At 33.9% G+C, this 16809-nt stretch overlaps 1 protein-coding gene across 16 annotated transcripts; it reads left to right on the forward strand.

Moving 5' to 3' along the window:
* The first annotated feature begins 659 nt into the window (after positions 1-659).
* Positions 660-10276, forward strand: LOC112784587 (uncharacterized). 16 transcript variants are annotated; one of them, XR_011879009.1, is made up of 12 exons: positions 660-1049; positions 1449-1658; positions 3469-4430; positions 4576-4651; positions 5960-6005; positions 6392-6466; positions 6701-6818; positions 6938-7069; positions 7461-7884; positions 8392-8474; positions 8602-8732; positions 9728-10276. XR_011879009.1 is itself a non-coding variant. In XM_072230288.1 (11 exons), exons 9-11 carry the CDS (start codon positions 7702-7704, stop codon positions 8663-8665), a joined length of 330 nt encoding a protein of 109 aa, XP_072086389.1. In that variant the 5' UTR covers positions 660-1049; positions 1449-1658; positions 3469-4430; positions 4576-4651; positions 5960-6005; positions 6392-6466; positions 6701-6818; positions 6938-7069; positions 7461-7701; the 3' UTR covers positions 8666-10276. The 16 variants fall into 16 exon arrangements, 8 of the variants coding, with proteins under 8 accessions (XP_072086389.1, XP_072086386.1, XP_072086393.1 ...); XR_011879008.1 differs by having other exon boundaries at positions 7616-7884; XR_011879015.1 differs by having other exon boundaries at positions 7751-7884.
* Positions 10277-16809: the final 6533 nt, after the last annotated feature.

Raw genomic sequence — 16809 nt, forward strand, 5'->3', positions numbered from 1 at the left:
TTCTTCATATGTTTGTCTCATATATTAGATTTTTTTGAAAAAATTTCAATTCTTAATTTGTCTCATAACATTGTACAACAAAACAAAAATTATGATACACTAACTAAGACATCTTGCCTTCTTAATGATTAGCAGTTAATCTTAAATAATATAATTTGTTATAAGCAATTGATTATAAAACAATGACACAAGTCAAAATAAATAGATAGCATCATTGTAAAAGAATAATAATAAAAGAAGGAAAAAGGTTAGTTATAGGTTAATTTTCGATCTTTAACAGGTCTTTTAATTCAAATAATATTATTTAATTAAATTTTAAAATACATTCCTATTTTATAGATAAATATATTGATAATTAATATTAATTTAAATTTTAAATATTAGAATTTTTCTAATTTCTTACCCATTTTATAAAATAATTACTTTATCATTTTCTCTCTCGTATGTAGTGTTGTCAGAATCGGACTGAACCGTTCGATCGAATCGAAAAACCGATTTGACGTGAGTTTTTTAACCGGATAAAGAATCAAACCGAAATGACTCGGTTTGAACCGGTCGGATTTGATAAGAACCGATGAATAGGTGGATTTCATTTAACCCAGACCGGTTCGAACTTTTTTTTTTTCCTGCACTTGAAACGACATCGTTTCTAATTAAAAAAAAAAAAAAACTAAAGCTGCTGAAACCTGAACTAAAAGTGAAACCCTAGCCTCCATCGTCAATCATCCCCTTTCCCTGTTTCCTTCCCAAACCTTTTGGCCATGAGAGACCATCATGAGAGCTGAGAGATAGAGAGTCTAAGTCTCTGAGACATTGAGTGTGAGAAAGAGGGAGACCCGTTCAGCCAGCGTGGCAGCGCCATTTCACCTAGCTCACCGTCGTCGCTGGAGGCAACCACACCAGTGCGCCACTCACCACAGCCAAGAAGCACCTTCATCGAAGATTCAAGTCGCCTCCTGCTATTACTACTACTCGTCGCCTACTGCCTCCTGCTCGTCAGTCGTCACCTCCAGTCTCCCTCTTCTCTGCTCGTCCCTCCATCCCTCCAAGTATGTATTTTTAATTTTTTATTTTTTGAAGTTATTCAGGATATTAAATTTTCAATAATTTAGTACTGATAGTTAGAATTAATTTATTAATGATATTGATTATGTATGTTGGTTTCTGTTTGATTTCTGTTAGAATTTAGATTGTTGATTATTCAATTTTTTGTAACATATTGTTGTTATATATGCCAGATGAGAACATGAATACTTCCACATATGTTTTTCTGTTTAATCTCTCTTGTTTGTTGATTTATTTTTTATTTCTGTTCAGTTTGTTGATTATCCATTGTTGTTAGATTGTTGATTGTTGATTATTTGTTATAGTGTTATTTATGTTGGTTGCTATTGTATATTATTCTTAGTAGTTAGTGGATTTATTTTTTTCAATACTTGCTTTGGAAGATTATGTTTATGACATGGAGAAAGCCTTAATCGGTTCTATCTTCTAAGCTTTATCCTGCGGATAAGGAGCTGGTAAATTCTGCAATTGATAAGGCTAAAACTCTGCTTGATGATGGTAACAAGGAGAAGAAAGAAACTGATGTGTTTGTGGAGTATCTTACTGAAGGTCTGAAGCTAAGCTTGTCTTTGAGCCCATTATAGCTAAGACTGGTTAGTTTTGTTTAGATCTTTCCTTTGTTGAACTTTTAATTTTGCTTGTGATGCAAATCTTTGTGACAGAAATTATCTAAAGGAGATTGGTCATTGAGAGTTGAAATTTGAATTTCGTGGACAGATCTTGTGAACTTTGAATGTGGTAAATGCTAATTCAATATCACAATTTGGTGTTGTTTATGTTCATTGAGTACTCTTTGATAGTGGGATTATGGGGGTGTGATGATATCATCTGCTTTTCAAGTGAGAAAGCCAAAAGAAAAGAAAGTGAATTGACTGACGTCGGATTTTCTACCAGTAAAGAAATTCATAGAAACGGTTGCATTATAGATATAGTTTCTAAACCGGCAAAAATTCCTTCGTGCAAACGTGTTGGGTGTCACAAGTAACAAACCCCTTTAAAAATTGTTAACCGAGTATTCAAACCTCGGGTCGTCTTCTCAAGGAACTGTGAGGAAGTGTGTTCTTATTATTGGCTATAAAGGTTGTAATCGGGGTTTAGAAGGTGAGAAGCAAGTAATTTAAATGACGAGTGAATTAAATGGTAAGTAAAAATAAATAATAACTGTAAAACAACTTTTAGCAAGATAAGGGAAATTAGAAGTCCAACTTAGTTACCCTTCTCAACAATAATGAAAGTTGTATCTTAATTCCACTTGGTCAACCTTTACCGGAGCAAAGGAAAGTCAAGGGACTAATTAAATTGACCTTTGAATCCTAATTATTTCCTAAGAAAAGGTTGGGATTATTTAAGTTCAACTTAATTAGCAAGATAACGATTATCAATTATGTTGAGTTTAATAACTGTTGAGTTACTGAATTCTTAACCAAAACCAAAAAGGGAGAAAAGTAAATTGCTGAAATAATAAAAGTGTCCTTAGATGGGAAGCAATGGCAACTTAAATCAAAGAGAACAATCATAAACTGAAAATATCTTAAATTATCATTAATTCAATTAGAAATCTGTAACATGGAATAATTCATAAATTATAATAATCAATTCAAATGTTGGAATAAATAAATAAAAGTAAAACTAAAAAAACATTAAACCTGGATCCAGAGTTACTCTTAAAACAAGAAGAAATCCTAAATCCTAAAAGAGAGAGAGAGAAGATCTCCCTCTCAACTAAATCTAAATCATTGAAAGGTGAAAATATGCGAGCTCTGTTTGAATGGAAGCATTCCCACACTTTATAACCTCTGGTCTATGCTGTCTGTACTTGGATCTGGGCCAAAAAGGGCTTCAGAATTCGCTGGGGGCGTATTCTGTAATTTCTGGTGCGTGGCCTCTGTCACGCGTCCGCGTGGGTCACGCGGTCGCGTCAGTCATGCGACCGCGTCATGTGTATTCTGCTTAAGGCGCGCGGTCGCGTCAGTCATGCGGCCGCGTCGCTGCTGATTTGTGCTTGGCACGCGATCGCGTCATCATGCGATCGCGTGGATACCAGTTTCTTTAAAGCTCCGTTTTGCTTCCTCCTTCCATTCTAATATGTTTCCTTTTTCATCCTTTAAGTCATTCTGCCTTTAGAAAATCTGAAACTACTCAACACACTAATCACGGCGTCGAATGGAAATAAAGGTAATTAAAATAATTAATTTTTAAAGCTTAGAAAACATGTTTTTTCATTATATGACATAATAAGGAAGGGAAAGTAAAACTATGCAATTAATGTGAATAAGTAGATGAAGAGTTGAATAAATCACTCTAATTAAGCACAAAAGAACTCATGAAATATGGGTTTATCATTGACATCATTGACTTTGAATCTATGTTATTGAATCAATGCCATTGCTTTGTTTATTGCAGTTGTAGATTTGATACTGTGGAGACAGAAGAATATTAGTTTAACTGTTAATTTTTAAGTTTTTAGTTATTTTATATATTTTACTTATGTGAGACCGGGTTAATCGGTTCAACCAGTAATCCACTGGTTGAACTAATGACCCAATGATCCAGTAGTCTGATCGATTCGATCATCGGTTCGGTTCTGACAATTATGCTCGTATGTGCTTCTCTCTCTCCTACGTTCTTCTCCTTCTCATGTTCTTTATAAAAAATTCAATTCAAGAATGTTCACTACTAAAAAATTAGTTATTACAGACGGATATTTTCAATAAATTTTATCCTATAAAAATACAGACGAAATTTTAGAAAAAATTTTTATTAAAAAATAAAAAAATAAATTAACATAAATTACGGACAAAAAAAATTTATTGATAATTCTATAAAAAAATTATTTTTTTTCGTAAAAAATAATTACAAAAATTAAATGAACAAAAATAATTTAAAATTTTCGTTCGAAAATAATAAGTTAAACCTACAGTTGCCCGAGATAAACCTAACATTCTTCATCCTTCTTCTCCGTCAACGAGCTACTTTTTCTTCTCCTTTCCTCACCCGCAGCGCCACCGCCGGCCACCCTAACCGCCGCAGTTACCTTCTCCGTCTTCTCCTCTTTTTTAAACACTGAACCAGTAGAACACAGCCCCTGTCTCTCTCGTTCTTTCTCGTTCGCAGAAAGCTCAAGCTCCTCCACTGCCACGCCTCTCTCTCCTTTTATCCCCCTCAGTTCTGGCTCGCATACCTTCGCGCAAGCCCTAGCTCCGTGGCGACCAAAATCGGTTCCACCGTCAGCCGCGGTTCCACCTCTCTCTTTCCCCCTGTTCGAACCGATAGGGTGCGTGAACTAGGGTTTTGGTTTTGTGGCAGTGGTTGTTCATCTGAGAGCCACTGGCGATGCTCCTATTCTCAAGCAATCTAAATTCAAGGTAATCTTCGTAATGGCAGCATTATATTTTTCTTTGGGTAGAGAAAAGACTTTTGTGTTCAAATGTGCAAGTTCGGTTTCTGGGGATTTTTCTATTGTGTTCGAAGTTTGAAAGCGTGTGTTTGTTTCTTTTGATTTTTGTTTAGGGATGAAGAGGTCCAGAGATGATGTTTACATGAGTTCTCAGCTCAAACGGCCTATGGTATCTTCTAGAGGAGAACCGTAAGTTCAATTTGCTTTTTGGCTTGTCTTGTTTCATGGCTTTCTTTTTTATTTTTTTTATTTTGGTGCGATGGGGTACATTTTTACTTGATGAAGCAGTTGAATCTTAATTGTTTTTGTTATAGAACTATTTAGTCTCTTCTGGAGGTTCAATTTTATTGCTTTTACTTTTACAAATTTGCCAAACCAAACCTGTCGGTGATCCAAGCTAAGAAATTAAACTTGTTTCCATTAATGTCTTTACTTTGAATTGACTAACTTAAAGAATGCTTGAATGCAAATATAGAATCAAAGACTCATTAGTTATGAACAACTGAACTGATGAAAATGGGAATTGCTGAAACTGGTGATGAAGTAAACTTAATTTATAACATGAACTCATTATACTATTTTATATTCATTAATTACTGGTAGCTTCCCCCATTAAGTTTGAGCTATTTTATACAAAAACTGGTTGATCAAAGAGAGATGATATTTCTATTTTATACAAAAACTGGTTGAGATATCTCTCTCTCTATATATAATCATCCATCGTCCAAATCTATATATAATAAGTCTCCTTGATCAAAATGTGAATTGGAGTGATGAAATAAATTAAAAGAGGTAAGTCCCACACTATGGTCATTCCCATACTTCTCTCATTAATGCCTGTCATCCTGATACACTCTGTCAGTTCAAAAGAAAAGAAAAGAAAAGCATATACCTTATTACTAGCAAAATGGACCAACCTCTTAAAGGAAACTCAAACTGTCACACTGGGGTTCATACTTCATTTAGACTTTTGACCATATTTTCCAAGGGAAATCATTTCTTTAATTTTAACAAAAAAAATTACTAGATCTGAAATCAATCAACCTATCAAAATTCGGATATATTATTCCTAAATTCAGTAAATAGTTTACTCAAAGAAATTTCACAATGTCAAAAGACTCAAATAAGTATTCTTATTAGTTATTTTGCAATAATCAATCTGTTTCAAATAAGTTTTTTTCCCCTTGAGTTGCAGAGGAAGGGAGCTGGTTCCACATCAGAGAAACCACTTGATGCAATTGAATATGAAAGCATAGATTATTATTTCTCCATAAACCTTTTTTTTTTATCTATATCTCCTTCTCTATTATATTTTATAATATAGTTTCTGCATTATTGAAGCTATGTTAACTTCTTTTACATTTATTTTTTTTCTATATTACTTTTGCTATCAGATTATTAAAATATATTTCATCAATTATTATGTTATACTATATAAATTATAAAGTTCTCTTTTTGTATGTGTGTTTTTACTATTTGAGCTCTTCAATTTAATAGGGACTATTCATGGATTGTGGTGGTGTTGGAGGCAATCTAAGCTCTGGTGAGTTTTTACCAATTCTTATTTCTTTGAAAAAAAATAATGTTGAAGTGCAGTTTCATGTTATAATAATTTTTTAAAATGGGGATTGATAAATAAGTAGCTGAAATTTGTTTGTAGTATTCTTTTTACACTTGAAGCTATTACTCAGTGCTGACACATTGTAATTATTAGAGTTTCCAGTTTTATTTGCAGTTGTGTAAGGCAGATATCCAAATCTTGTGAACGTGATTTTTGCTCGGTCATAAAGGACACTGCTTTGATTTTTAGACCAAGTTGTTCATGGATACCATTGATTGTTCTAAATTTTAATGATTTTTAGACCAAGTTTTAATGCTCGGTCATAAAGGACTTTGCTTCTGACTCTTGTTTCTCAAATACTTTCATAGAACATGGAAGCACGTGCAGCGGCTAATCATCGTATTGCAAGAATCACCTCTCATCTTCAGTCACCCAATTTCAAGGTTTGTTCCTCACGCTCTTCCTACTTCAAATTTCATATCTTTTGTTGCAAAGGGTACTTCATAGTTAATATAACTTTACATAGCTATAAGAAGCTTCAATGATCAGTATTTAATGAACCAATACTATATAACCTGAAAATTTTCTAAATTTGGGTTCCTTGCATAAACTTGAGCTTCTATTATTGCCAAAGATTAGTGCTTGATCATGTGATGTGTTCAATTTTGTGATGACAGGATGGTGGTGATGTTCCTGTTGAGAGGGATGAGTGCAGGCAAAAAGAGGGGCACCGGGATTCAAGGTAGCAATCTTGGGGGCTGCTGGTGCAATTGGCCAATCCCTATCTTTGCTGATGTATAATAGTTATTTTCCTTCTTGTTTATTTGAATTATTTGTTTGTCTTGTTATAATGTCAGTATTTCGGTTGCATTTCTGCTCATTTTAAAAGTACATATATTTTTATTGTAATACAGGGGCGCATTCTTACTGTTGCTGGGGTGACTATAGCTATATACTCTGCACCTTTTATTGGCCTTTTAATTTTAGTTGCTCTAGCTGTTTGGCCGGACTGGCTGGTTGTTGCCACTTGTGAAACATTAAGAAAGGTTATCCTCTGCAACTTTGAAGTATTTTTCATTACTTTAAGAGCAGAAATAAGAGTTGGAAATGCTTTGTTTCTTAAATTCAAAATAATAACATTATTCCAAATATGTGGACTTGCAAAATAATAACTATTTTATAACATTTACAAAGCAGGTATTTAAGTTACTTTTAACTAAATTTGCTGCTGAAATTTTCAATATGGCAAACATTCCAAATTATATATATATTTGAGTTCTGCTAACTGAGCTTTGGAGTGAAAGTTTTGATACTTAATTGTATCCCTGTAATCCATGAGACTAACTTGAAAGTAAATAAACTATTTGATAAACCATTGAAGTCTCCAAACTTTTCAGCTTGAACTCCTATGTTAAAATTTTTTGAATGAACCTGCAGGTTTTCAGCTTTGCCATCCAGTTTGCAGTTCTATGTACTGTATTTCTTAGTGTTTTAAGCTTTTAGCTCAATCTGAAACATACCCATTATTTGATTTTTTTTCATTAGTTTCCAAAAAATTCAACCGTTTTCTTTACGAAACCCTTTTTTCCCAGTCTCATTAGCGGTTACCAACCCCCAAAAAAGAAAAAAAGAAAGTTGCTGAAGTTGCAGTGATTTGAAGAAGGGTTATCAATCATAGATGGATAGTAGCAGTGGAATTGAGAGCAATGGGTGTGTGCCACTTTCAGGGGTTGTTGCAGATTGTGTGAAACGGTGGTTCAGAGACATTCTGAAAGAAGCTAAAGCTGGGGACATAAACATGCAGGTCTTGGTAGGTCAGATGTATTACAGTGGTTATGGTGTTCCCAGAGATGACCAGAAGGTGTGTTCTTTCTTTTATTTTGGTTATGGTTATTAGTTATTACAAATTAATAATGCTTTTCAATCAATTTTCATTGCATTGGAGTTTCTTGAGCTTGTTAAGAGTTTGAGGTTCTGTTGTATTATACTATTTGAGAATGTCCATGTTAATTGACAATAGAATCTTCAGGTGGTGACTATGAAAAATTGAAGAAAAATATTAGCATTCTCTATTGGTCTTAATTTTAGTAATGAGATCAATTTTGATGCTGATAATGCATATACACTATTAGGCAATCAAATCTTGTATGTTATATAACTTTCAAGATAGTGGGGATAAGACTTAAGAGTCAAATAATTTCAATGACCAAGTTATATATGAATAGATGACTGTCTATTTAGTTAGGTATGCACAATTAGATGCACTTAAATGGATGCTTCATGTGGAGTTGTGGACACATCTATAATAGCAGCATAGAATGCTTTATCATGGATGCAAATCTAATATCCATGCTAATAACAATGCCAGATTTTTCTGTTGAAGACTACTTCACAGCAAAATAAACAAGAGTTTACCAGAAGCAAAAAATTTGTCAATTATCAGAAAATGGAGTAAGAAGTGATTGAACAAATCTAAACACTTAAAGTAGATAACATTGTTGTTTCATAAGACTTTATTACACCTCTGAACTTTCTTATTCTGACCTTATTGGTGCTGATAACATTGTTCCCGATGCAGGGATCTGTTTCAGTTAGTATGTCTCTCTTTCATTCGCGCCTATGTTTTGTTTGTTCCCATCTGACTTCAGGTCAGAAAGATGTCTCGTCTGTCCTTGATTCAGATCAACCCTAGACAATCCCATCTCATGAGTAAGTCTTATTTCATGCTGAAAGTAATTTGATACCGTCACTTTGAACTTCCAAAAAGCAAGAGACTATCACAAAATGTATGATTGACTAGAGGATTTTATGAATTGGATTGTATGACAAAAGAATCACCATAATATAAGATTTAGTTATGTAACTCTGCCTATATATTATATAAATGGAGTCATCATGTTTCATAAAACTTGCTATATGTCCTATAATCCATGCAAGTAAAGTCTAATTTGAATCCTGTATAAAAAATTAACAAGTGCGAGTTAAAGGAAATAAATGTTAAGGAACAAATGTTAAGTAACAAATCTTGCCAGTAGAGAATGTAAATTATATATTGAGTAGTATGAATATGCATCCTCATAGGTTAGTTACTAGTAGCTAGCAAACCATCCGTTTATGCTTATTAAGTTATCTTGGTGACGGAAATGTTTTTGGCCTTATGTGTATAATGTTATAGGACACATGTAATGAGCCAAAGTCAAATAGACAACTGATATTTTATTAGAACTTGATGCATGTATATAAGTATATTGGAAGATCGGAGATATTATGAGTATTACCCAATTTTTAAAGTTTGTCGGTTATTATATATAGTCATTCAGCAATTGATATAGATTTAATTATAATTCATGGGTTTGATTCTATTCAATTAAAGAAGAGATGCATGCAGATGTGACCCTGTGGTCCTTCAAGTCGAGGTGTCATATCCTAAGAAACCAATGTAGTTTATTTGGATAAGCTACTTGAAAAGAATGTGGTGTTAAATGGCTTGAAGCATTTGTTTTGTACCACACTTATCGTATAAGCTGACCCTTCTCTGATTTAAAAGTAGTACTAAGATGACTTTCATAATTAAGAGGAGTAATAATGCTGTTTATCAAAGCATTTTTTCCCAAAAGAAAGCAACATAATTTGCTTGTGATGAAGAGGAGTACACATAATTTGCTTCACTGTCTCTCTTAAAATGTTCTGGTTTGTTTCTGAAGAAGGCTCTGAATGCAAGTATAAATAGCGCAACTGCTGCTAGTGTTGAAATGGCAGATATTACCACTACTGATGATGCAGTTAGGCCTGATTGATCTCTGCTGGAAGCATCATCACGGTTGCAGTGATCAAGAGGGCTTCCACAAAGCTGATGGTTCCCTTCAAATGCCTCGTCCGGCCAATGAGAGAATTTCCTGTCCAATTTTTCTTGAAGGTTGTTGTAGGAGAGATCAAGCACTCCCAAGCTGCTCATGTCACCAACTTGTGGAGGGACTTCTCCAGTGAGTTGATTGTGAGAAAGATCAAGTGCTTCTAATTTCAATAGATTCCCAAGAGAACCTGAGATTTCACATGAGAGATTGTTGTAACTGAGGTCTAAACTGATATGGAGATTTTTGGCATTTTCCAATTTCTGTTTTAGTGTGGAGAATAACACAGCTTTTAGTATGGTTGATAGTTTTAGTATGGTTGAAAAATATATTGAGGATTATACTTGATGTATCAATACATTTTCTTTATGCTTTGAATTATATTGACTTGCTTGTTTATTATGGTACTTTTCTTTTAGTTTGATAATATGATAAATTTGTTTATTTTTTGAAATATTATAAATACTCGAATATAAGTTAGAAGAAAATTTGTATTCATTAAATTTATATTTATTTTGTATGAAAACAAGTTTATTTTGCAATGAAAAAATTTTAAAAAAAATTTATTTTACCTTATTGACAGATTTACAAACGAATTTTCTGTCTGTATTTAGAGTGTGTGATGATTTTCCAAAGTTCAAATTACAGACGAAAAATCTGTTGGAAAATCTGTTGCCAATTACCGACGGAAAATTCGTCGAAAACTGGTAAAAATCTGTCGATAATTTTCCGAAGGAAAAAAATCCGTCGGTAAATAAAGACTAAAATCTGTAACCAAATTCGGTAATTTCGTCGTTAATAAAAAATCCGTCTGTAATAAAGATTATATTTGTTCGTAAATCTGTCTGTATTAATCCATTTTCTAGAATACATTTTCTAGTTGTGTTACTCGTCTGCAGTTAAATTTACTACTTTATATTTAATATTTTATTATTTTTATACTTCTTTTCAAGTTCATAAATTCTATTTTAAATCCGAAAAGATTTCATAGTATCTATCTAATATCATCCGATTGATTGATTATTTATTAGTTATATTTTTTTCATTTTTAATATTTTCACGTTTTGAAGTACGGAAATAAAAGTATATGCGAATGACTTAATCATTTAGTCCTCTAAATATTTAGTTTGCGATTTGGTTATAAATGATTCACAATAAAAAAAGTAATGATTATGCAAAAGAAAAAAAATTGTTGCGAAAATAAAAATTAATTTTTTTTATATCTTATTCGATAAAAGCACATATAATATTTCTTATTTTATTATTATTAGTTGGAGATTTTCTTTACTTATTTGAACATTAATATTTTTAAAATTATTAAAATATATGTTCATAAAAATTAATTTTTTAATTATAACACATCTAAAATTATTAAGTTATATACAAAATATTTTTAAAACACATCCAAAATCATAACTAAAATTTACATTTAAATGTTAAAAATAAAATTAATTTTTTTATATCTTATTGACTTATTCAATAAAAATGCATCTAATATTTCTTGTTTTTTTATTATTAGTTAGATTTTTTCATTACTTATTTGAATATTAATATTTTTTAATTTGTTAAAATAAAAAATTAAGTTAAGTTTTTTAGATATTGTTTAATAAAAATATATCTAACATATTTTGTCATAGTATTAGTTGAAAATTTTATTATTTATTTGAACATTACTATTTTTTATTTTAAAGTCTTTATTAATTTTAAAATTAAAATTTTGAATTTAATTTAATTTAATTTTTAGATGTGTATTTAAATTGTAATTTGTTGGTAATTAAAATGTTAAAAGTGAAACAAAAATTTTAAGAGAACAAATATTATTCGAATTATAAAAGAGACTAACTTTATTAGTTTCGAACGAACAAAAATAACCTGATTTGTCCAAATAAAAAATAGAAATTAAATTCTGTCTAAACGACGATACATAAAATATCTCAAATAAATCCAAATAAAATCCACTCGTGGAATATAATCTAAAGATTTCTATAGCTTCGACTGCAATTATATTACCGTCTGCCACATATATGTGTCTTTCAGCATCACTTGGCGGTCGGCTCTATAGGCAACCCTACATAGTAACACTTACATGAGTAGTAGCAGCAGAATCTACCCACCAAGTATCAATAGGTGCATAACTTAAACTAGCTTCAGAATAAATGAAAGTAAGAATCATACTATTCTTTACACGCTGGTGCGGTATTTTTATAACCACACTTACTAACCGGCAAGTGCACCGCGTCGTACCAAGTAATACCTTACGTGAGTAAGGGTCGATCGCACGAGGATTGATGGATTAAGCAACAATAGCGTTTGATAGGATTAGTTAGACAGGAAGAAAATAGTGTTGAGATGCAATATAAAAGACATTAAACAATATCAAAAATATTGAAGAAAGGCAAGTAATTAAGATGGAAATAATATATGGAGAAGATAGTTAAGGTTTCAGAGTTATCTATTTTTCCGGATTAACTTTTCTTACTAACTAATTTAATTATGCAAGATTTAATTTATGGCAAACTGTATGTGACTAGACTCTAATTCCTTAGACCTTCCTAGTCTCCTCTAAAATTCATTAACTGCCAATTCCTTGGTCAATTAATTCCAATTAGAGGGTGATAATCAATTTCTAGTTTATAAGCCACAAAAACTCTAATTATCCAAGAGGTAAAATGATTATATGTCACGTATCCTATTAAATTCAGATAATTAAAATTTAGGAGAAATAGTTTTCAAGCTGTTGTTCAGGTAAAGAGCTTTTCCAAGTTTTACAAGAACTCAAATAGAAAGAGGGTCATACTTCCGTTCCACCCAAATTCATAAAATAAAGAGCGAAAACAATTTTTAAATTATAAATCCATACATAAATTAAAATAGAAAAAGCAATACAATCAATCCATAGAAATAGACAGAGCTCCTAACCTTAACAATGGAGGTTTAGTTGCTCATGGAAAAGAGAAAATAAGAATTCAGGTAAAAATGTACCGAGTTTTCATCTGATGGCATCAGATCCCTTTTTATAACTAATCCTAATAAACTTAAAATCTAATATTTAAAATTAAACTTAAAATAATATCTTTTCCTAATTTAAAATTTGAATTTAAATTTGAATTAATTAACAGATCTTCAGTTGATGGGTGGGGACCACTTGATTTGTCCATTCTGCAGCTTCTAATATGTGATTTCTGGGCTAAGAACTGGGTCAAAACAGCCCAAAAATTGCCTCCAGCGTTTTTCTACATTTTCTGCACGTGGCGCATGTGACGCGTTCGCGTCGTCCATGCGCTCGCGTCATTTGTGCAGATTCCAGTCCACGCGATCGTGTCAGGCACGCGATCGCGTCATTGCGATTTCCTCCATTCCGCGCGGTCGCGTGAGCCATGCGTCCGCGTCGGTATTCGCTGGTCATCTCCTTGGCTTCTTCTCTTTCTCTGCAGAAACTCCATCAAATTTCGCCAAATGCTACCTAAAATAAACAGTATTGTACAAAACTCAAAATAGCATCCATAGTGGCTAAAATATAATTAATTCTTAATTAAATTCAACAATTTAGATGCAAATTCACTAGGAAAAGATAGACAAGATGCTCACGCATCACATGCCAAGTGGCATATTTGGTACAATCCTTCTTCATGTATCCCACTTTCTTACAAAAAAAAATAGGTTGAAGCTTGATCCTATTTCTTAGCCTTTTTCTGCTGAGAAAGCGCATCTGCAGTAGTATCACGCTTTCTTTTATACTGAGAAGACGAAACCATGTGAGCACTTTCAGTCTTATCTTGCTGTAACCTCTTTTCTTCTTACTCACAGCGAGATATAAGCTCATTTAGAGACCAAGTGTCCTTCAGAGTGTTATAACTCACTTTGAATTGTCCAAAGTGTGAAAGAAGAGAGATCACAATAAAATGTAGGAGTAAATCTTTAGACAACTCTAAATTTAGTACTTTCAATTTAGAAACAAGATGAGACATTTTCATAATGTACTCTCTTATATTCCCTTTACCTTTATACCTCATGGAGATAAGTTTGCTAAAAAGGTTACTTGCCTCCACCTTTTCATTCTTAGCAAAGAATTTTTTAATATCTTTCAAGAACTGTTTGGCATCTTTATCCTCAGTAATTGAGTCCCGAAACGTCTCAGGAATTGAGTGTTTCATGATCATAATGTTCATTCAATTGGATCTTTTCCACTTCTCTATTTTAATCTCATTGAAATTTTTTGGAGTGAAAGTGGGTTTTTCCTCTCGAAGAGCTATATCCATATCCATACAACCGAGGACAATCTCCACGGTATCTTTCCAAACCTTAAAGTTTAAACTATTCAGCATAGGAATACTACTAATTTGTGCAAAAATATTGGTAGCTGAAGCCATAGTTTTTTTATTAGAACAAAAAAAATCTGCATTAAACATTAGTTAAATAATGGGAGAAAATCCATATTGAGATATCTAGAACAATATTAATTTTCAATATTTGGATAGAAAACTTAACTGTAGGTGATACTCTCATTGCAATAATCAAATATTGTCAAAATTTCTGTCACATATTAAGTCTTTCTTTGGACTGACTGAATGCGTACAAAGAAACTTATACTTTGTAAACTATTTATTACCGCATATATTTTCTATTAATTGGTCAAACAATAACCTTCCTTTAGGCCTATTATTGACCGCATAATTAATAGAAAATAAACAAAAATGTGTAATGCTTATTATTTGGCTAAACAATAAATTTCTTTTGAACCGATTATTATCCGCATAAATAATGAACATTATTTACTATTACTCAAAAATAAAAAATAAGTTGCATATCTTGTTAGTATTTTTGTGTTTTTCTTGTTAAGATAAACATAAAATACACTAATTTAGTGTTGTGAATACAATGTCTCTATCTATATCTCATTTGTTAAACACAATTTTATATCTCTATGTCCCTATCTTAGTGTCTTATACCTGCAAATAAATGCAGTCAGAGGGAGATTTCTCCTCTTTTGCAATGGGTGGACCCTTTTGGATAGGGGGGTGCAAAAAAACTGGTTTCACTAAACTGAATTGAAATTGAACTGAAACTGTTTTAAATAAACCAGTTGAACTGAAACCATAGTTTTTATGAAAACCAGTTTATTAAAAACCAATTTTTATGGTTTAGTATAGTTTTAAACCAAATTAAAACTTGTTTTATTTAAACTCTAAAATTAGTTTTTACATACTCTTTCTCTCTCTCTCTCTCCCCCTTCACTCTCTCTCTCTCCCCTTCCTCTCTCTCCTCTTTCTCCCCTCCTCTCTCCATTCTCTCTCTCTTTCCCCTTTCTTCCTTCTCTCTCTCTCTCTCTCTCTCTCTCTCTCTCTCTCTCTCTCTCCTTTCCCTCTCTCTCTCTCCCTCTCCTTTTTCATCTCTCTTCCTCTCTCTCTCTCTCTCTCTCCTTTCCCTCTCTCTCTCTCCCTCTCCTTTTTCATCTCTCTTCCTCTCTCTCTCTCTCTCTCCTCCTCCTCTTTCTCCCTCTCCTCTCTCTCCCTCCTTTCGCTCTCTCTTCCACTTTCTTTCTCTCTCTCCTCTCCCTCATCTCTCTTCCCCTCCCATCTCTCTTCGTCTTTCTTTCTCTCTCTCTCTCTCCCTCTCTCTCTCTCTCTCTCTCTCTCTCTCTCTCCCCTTTCCCTCCTCTTCCTCTCTCTCCCCCTCCTTCCTCTCTCTCTCTCTCCCTCCTTTTCCTCGCTCTCCCATTTTCTTTCTCTCTCTCCTCTCCCTCATCTTTCTCTCTCCCCTCTTTCTTTCTCTCTCTCTCTCTCTCTCATTCTCCTCTTTCTTCCCCTCCCCCCTCTCTCTCTTTCTCTCTCTCTCTCTCTCTCTCTCTCTCTCTCTCTCCATTTCCACTCGCTCTCTCTCCCTCTCTTTCCTTTTTCTCCCCTCTCCCTCGCTCCCCCTCCCTTCCCCCTTCTCTCTCTCTCTCTCTCTCTCTCTCTCTCTCTCTCCCTTCCTTCCCCCTTCTCTCTCTCTCTCTCTCTCTCTCTCCCTCCCTCTTTTCCCTCTCTCCCCTTTTGTTTCACTCTCTCCTCTCCCTCCCTTCTCTCTTCCTCTTTCTCTCTCTCTCTCTCTCTCTTTTCTCTTTCTCTCTCCTCCCCTTTCCCTTCTTTCTCTCTCCTCTTCTCTTTCTTTCTTCTCCCTCCTCTCTCTCTTTATCCTCTTTCTTCCCTTCTTTTCTCTCTCTCTCTCCCCTCTTTTTTCCAAAACAAGAGAGAGAAGAAGGGAGAGAGAAAAGAGAAAAAAAGAGGGAAGAAAGAGGAGAAAGAGAGAGGAGGAGGAGGAGAGAGAGAAAGAGAGAGAAGGGAGGGAGAGAAAGAGCGCAAGAGAGAGAGAGAGAGGAAGAGAGAGAAGGAGAGAAAGTGAGAGAGACAGAGAGAAAGAGAGAGGGAGAGAGAGAAAGAGCGGAGGGGAAAAGGGAAGGAGAGAGAGGGAGAGAGAGAGATAGAGAGGAAGAGGGATAGGAGAGAGTGAGAGAAAGGGATAGAGGGAGAAAAGGGAGAGAGAAAGAAAGGGGTGGGGGAGAAAGAGGGGCAGGGGAGAGAGAGGAGTGGAAGAAAGAGGAAGAGAATGAGAGGGGAAGGGGAGAAAGAGGGGGAGAGAAAGAGAAGAGGAAGAGTGAGAAGGGAAGGAGAGAGTGAGAGAGAGAAAGGAGGGAGTGAAGAGGAGAAAGAGAGGAAGAGGGAAAGAAAAGAGAAAAAGGGAGAGAAGGGAGAGAGAGAAAGAGAGAGAGAGGAAGGAGAGAGAAGGGGAGAAGGAGAGAGAGAGGGAGGGAGAGAGAGAGGGTAAGAAAGAGAATGTAAAATCTAATTTTATATATGTTAAGAAAGAGAGAGAGGAAGAGAAAGAGAGAGAGGAGGGGGAGATGAACGGAGATGAGGGAGAGAGAGAGAGAGAGAGAGAGAGAGAGAGAGAGAATG

This window comes from Arachis hypogaea, chromosome 20 (genome assembly GCF_003086295.3).
Source record: "Arachis hypogaea cultivar Tifrunner chromosome 20, arahy.Tifrunner.gnm2.J5K5, whole genome shotgun sequence".
Taxonomy (NCBI): Eukaryota; Viridiplantae; Streptophyta; class Magnoliopsida; order Fabales; family Fabaceae; genus Arachis; species Arachis hypogaea.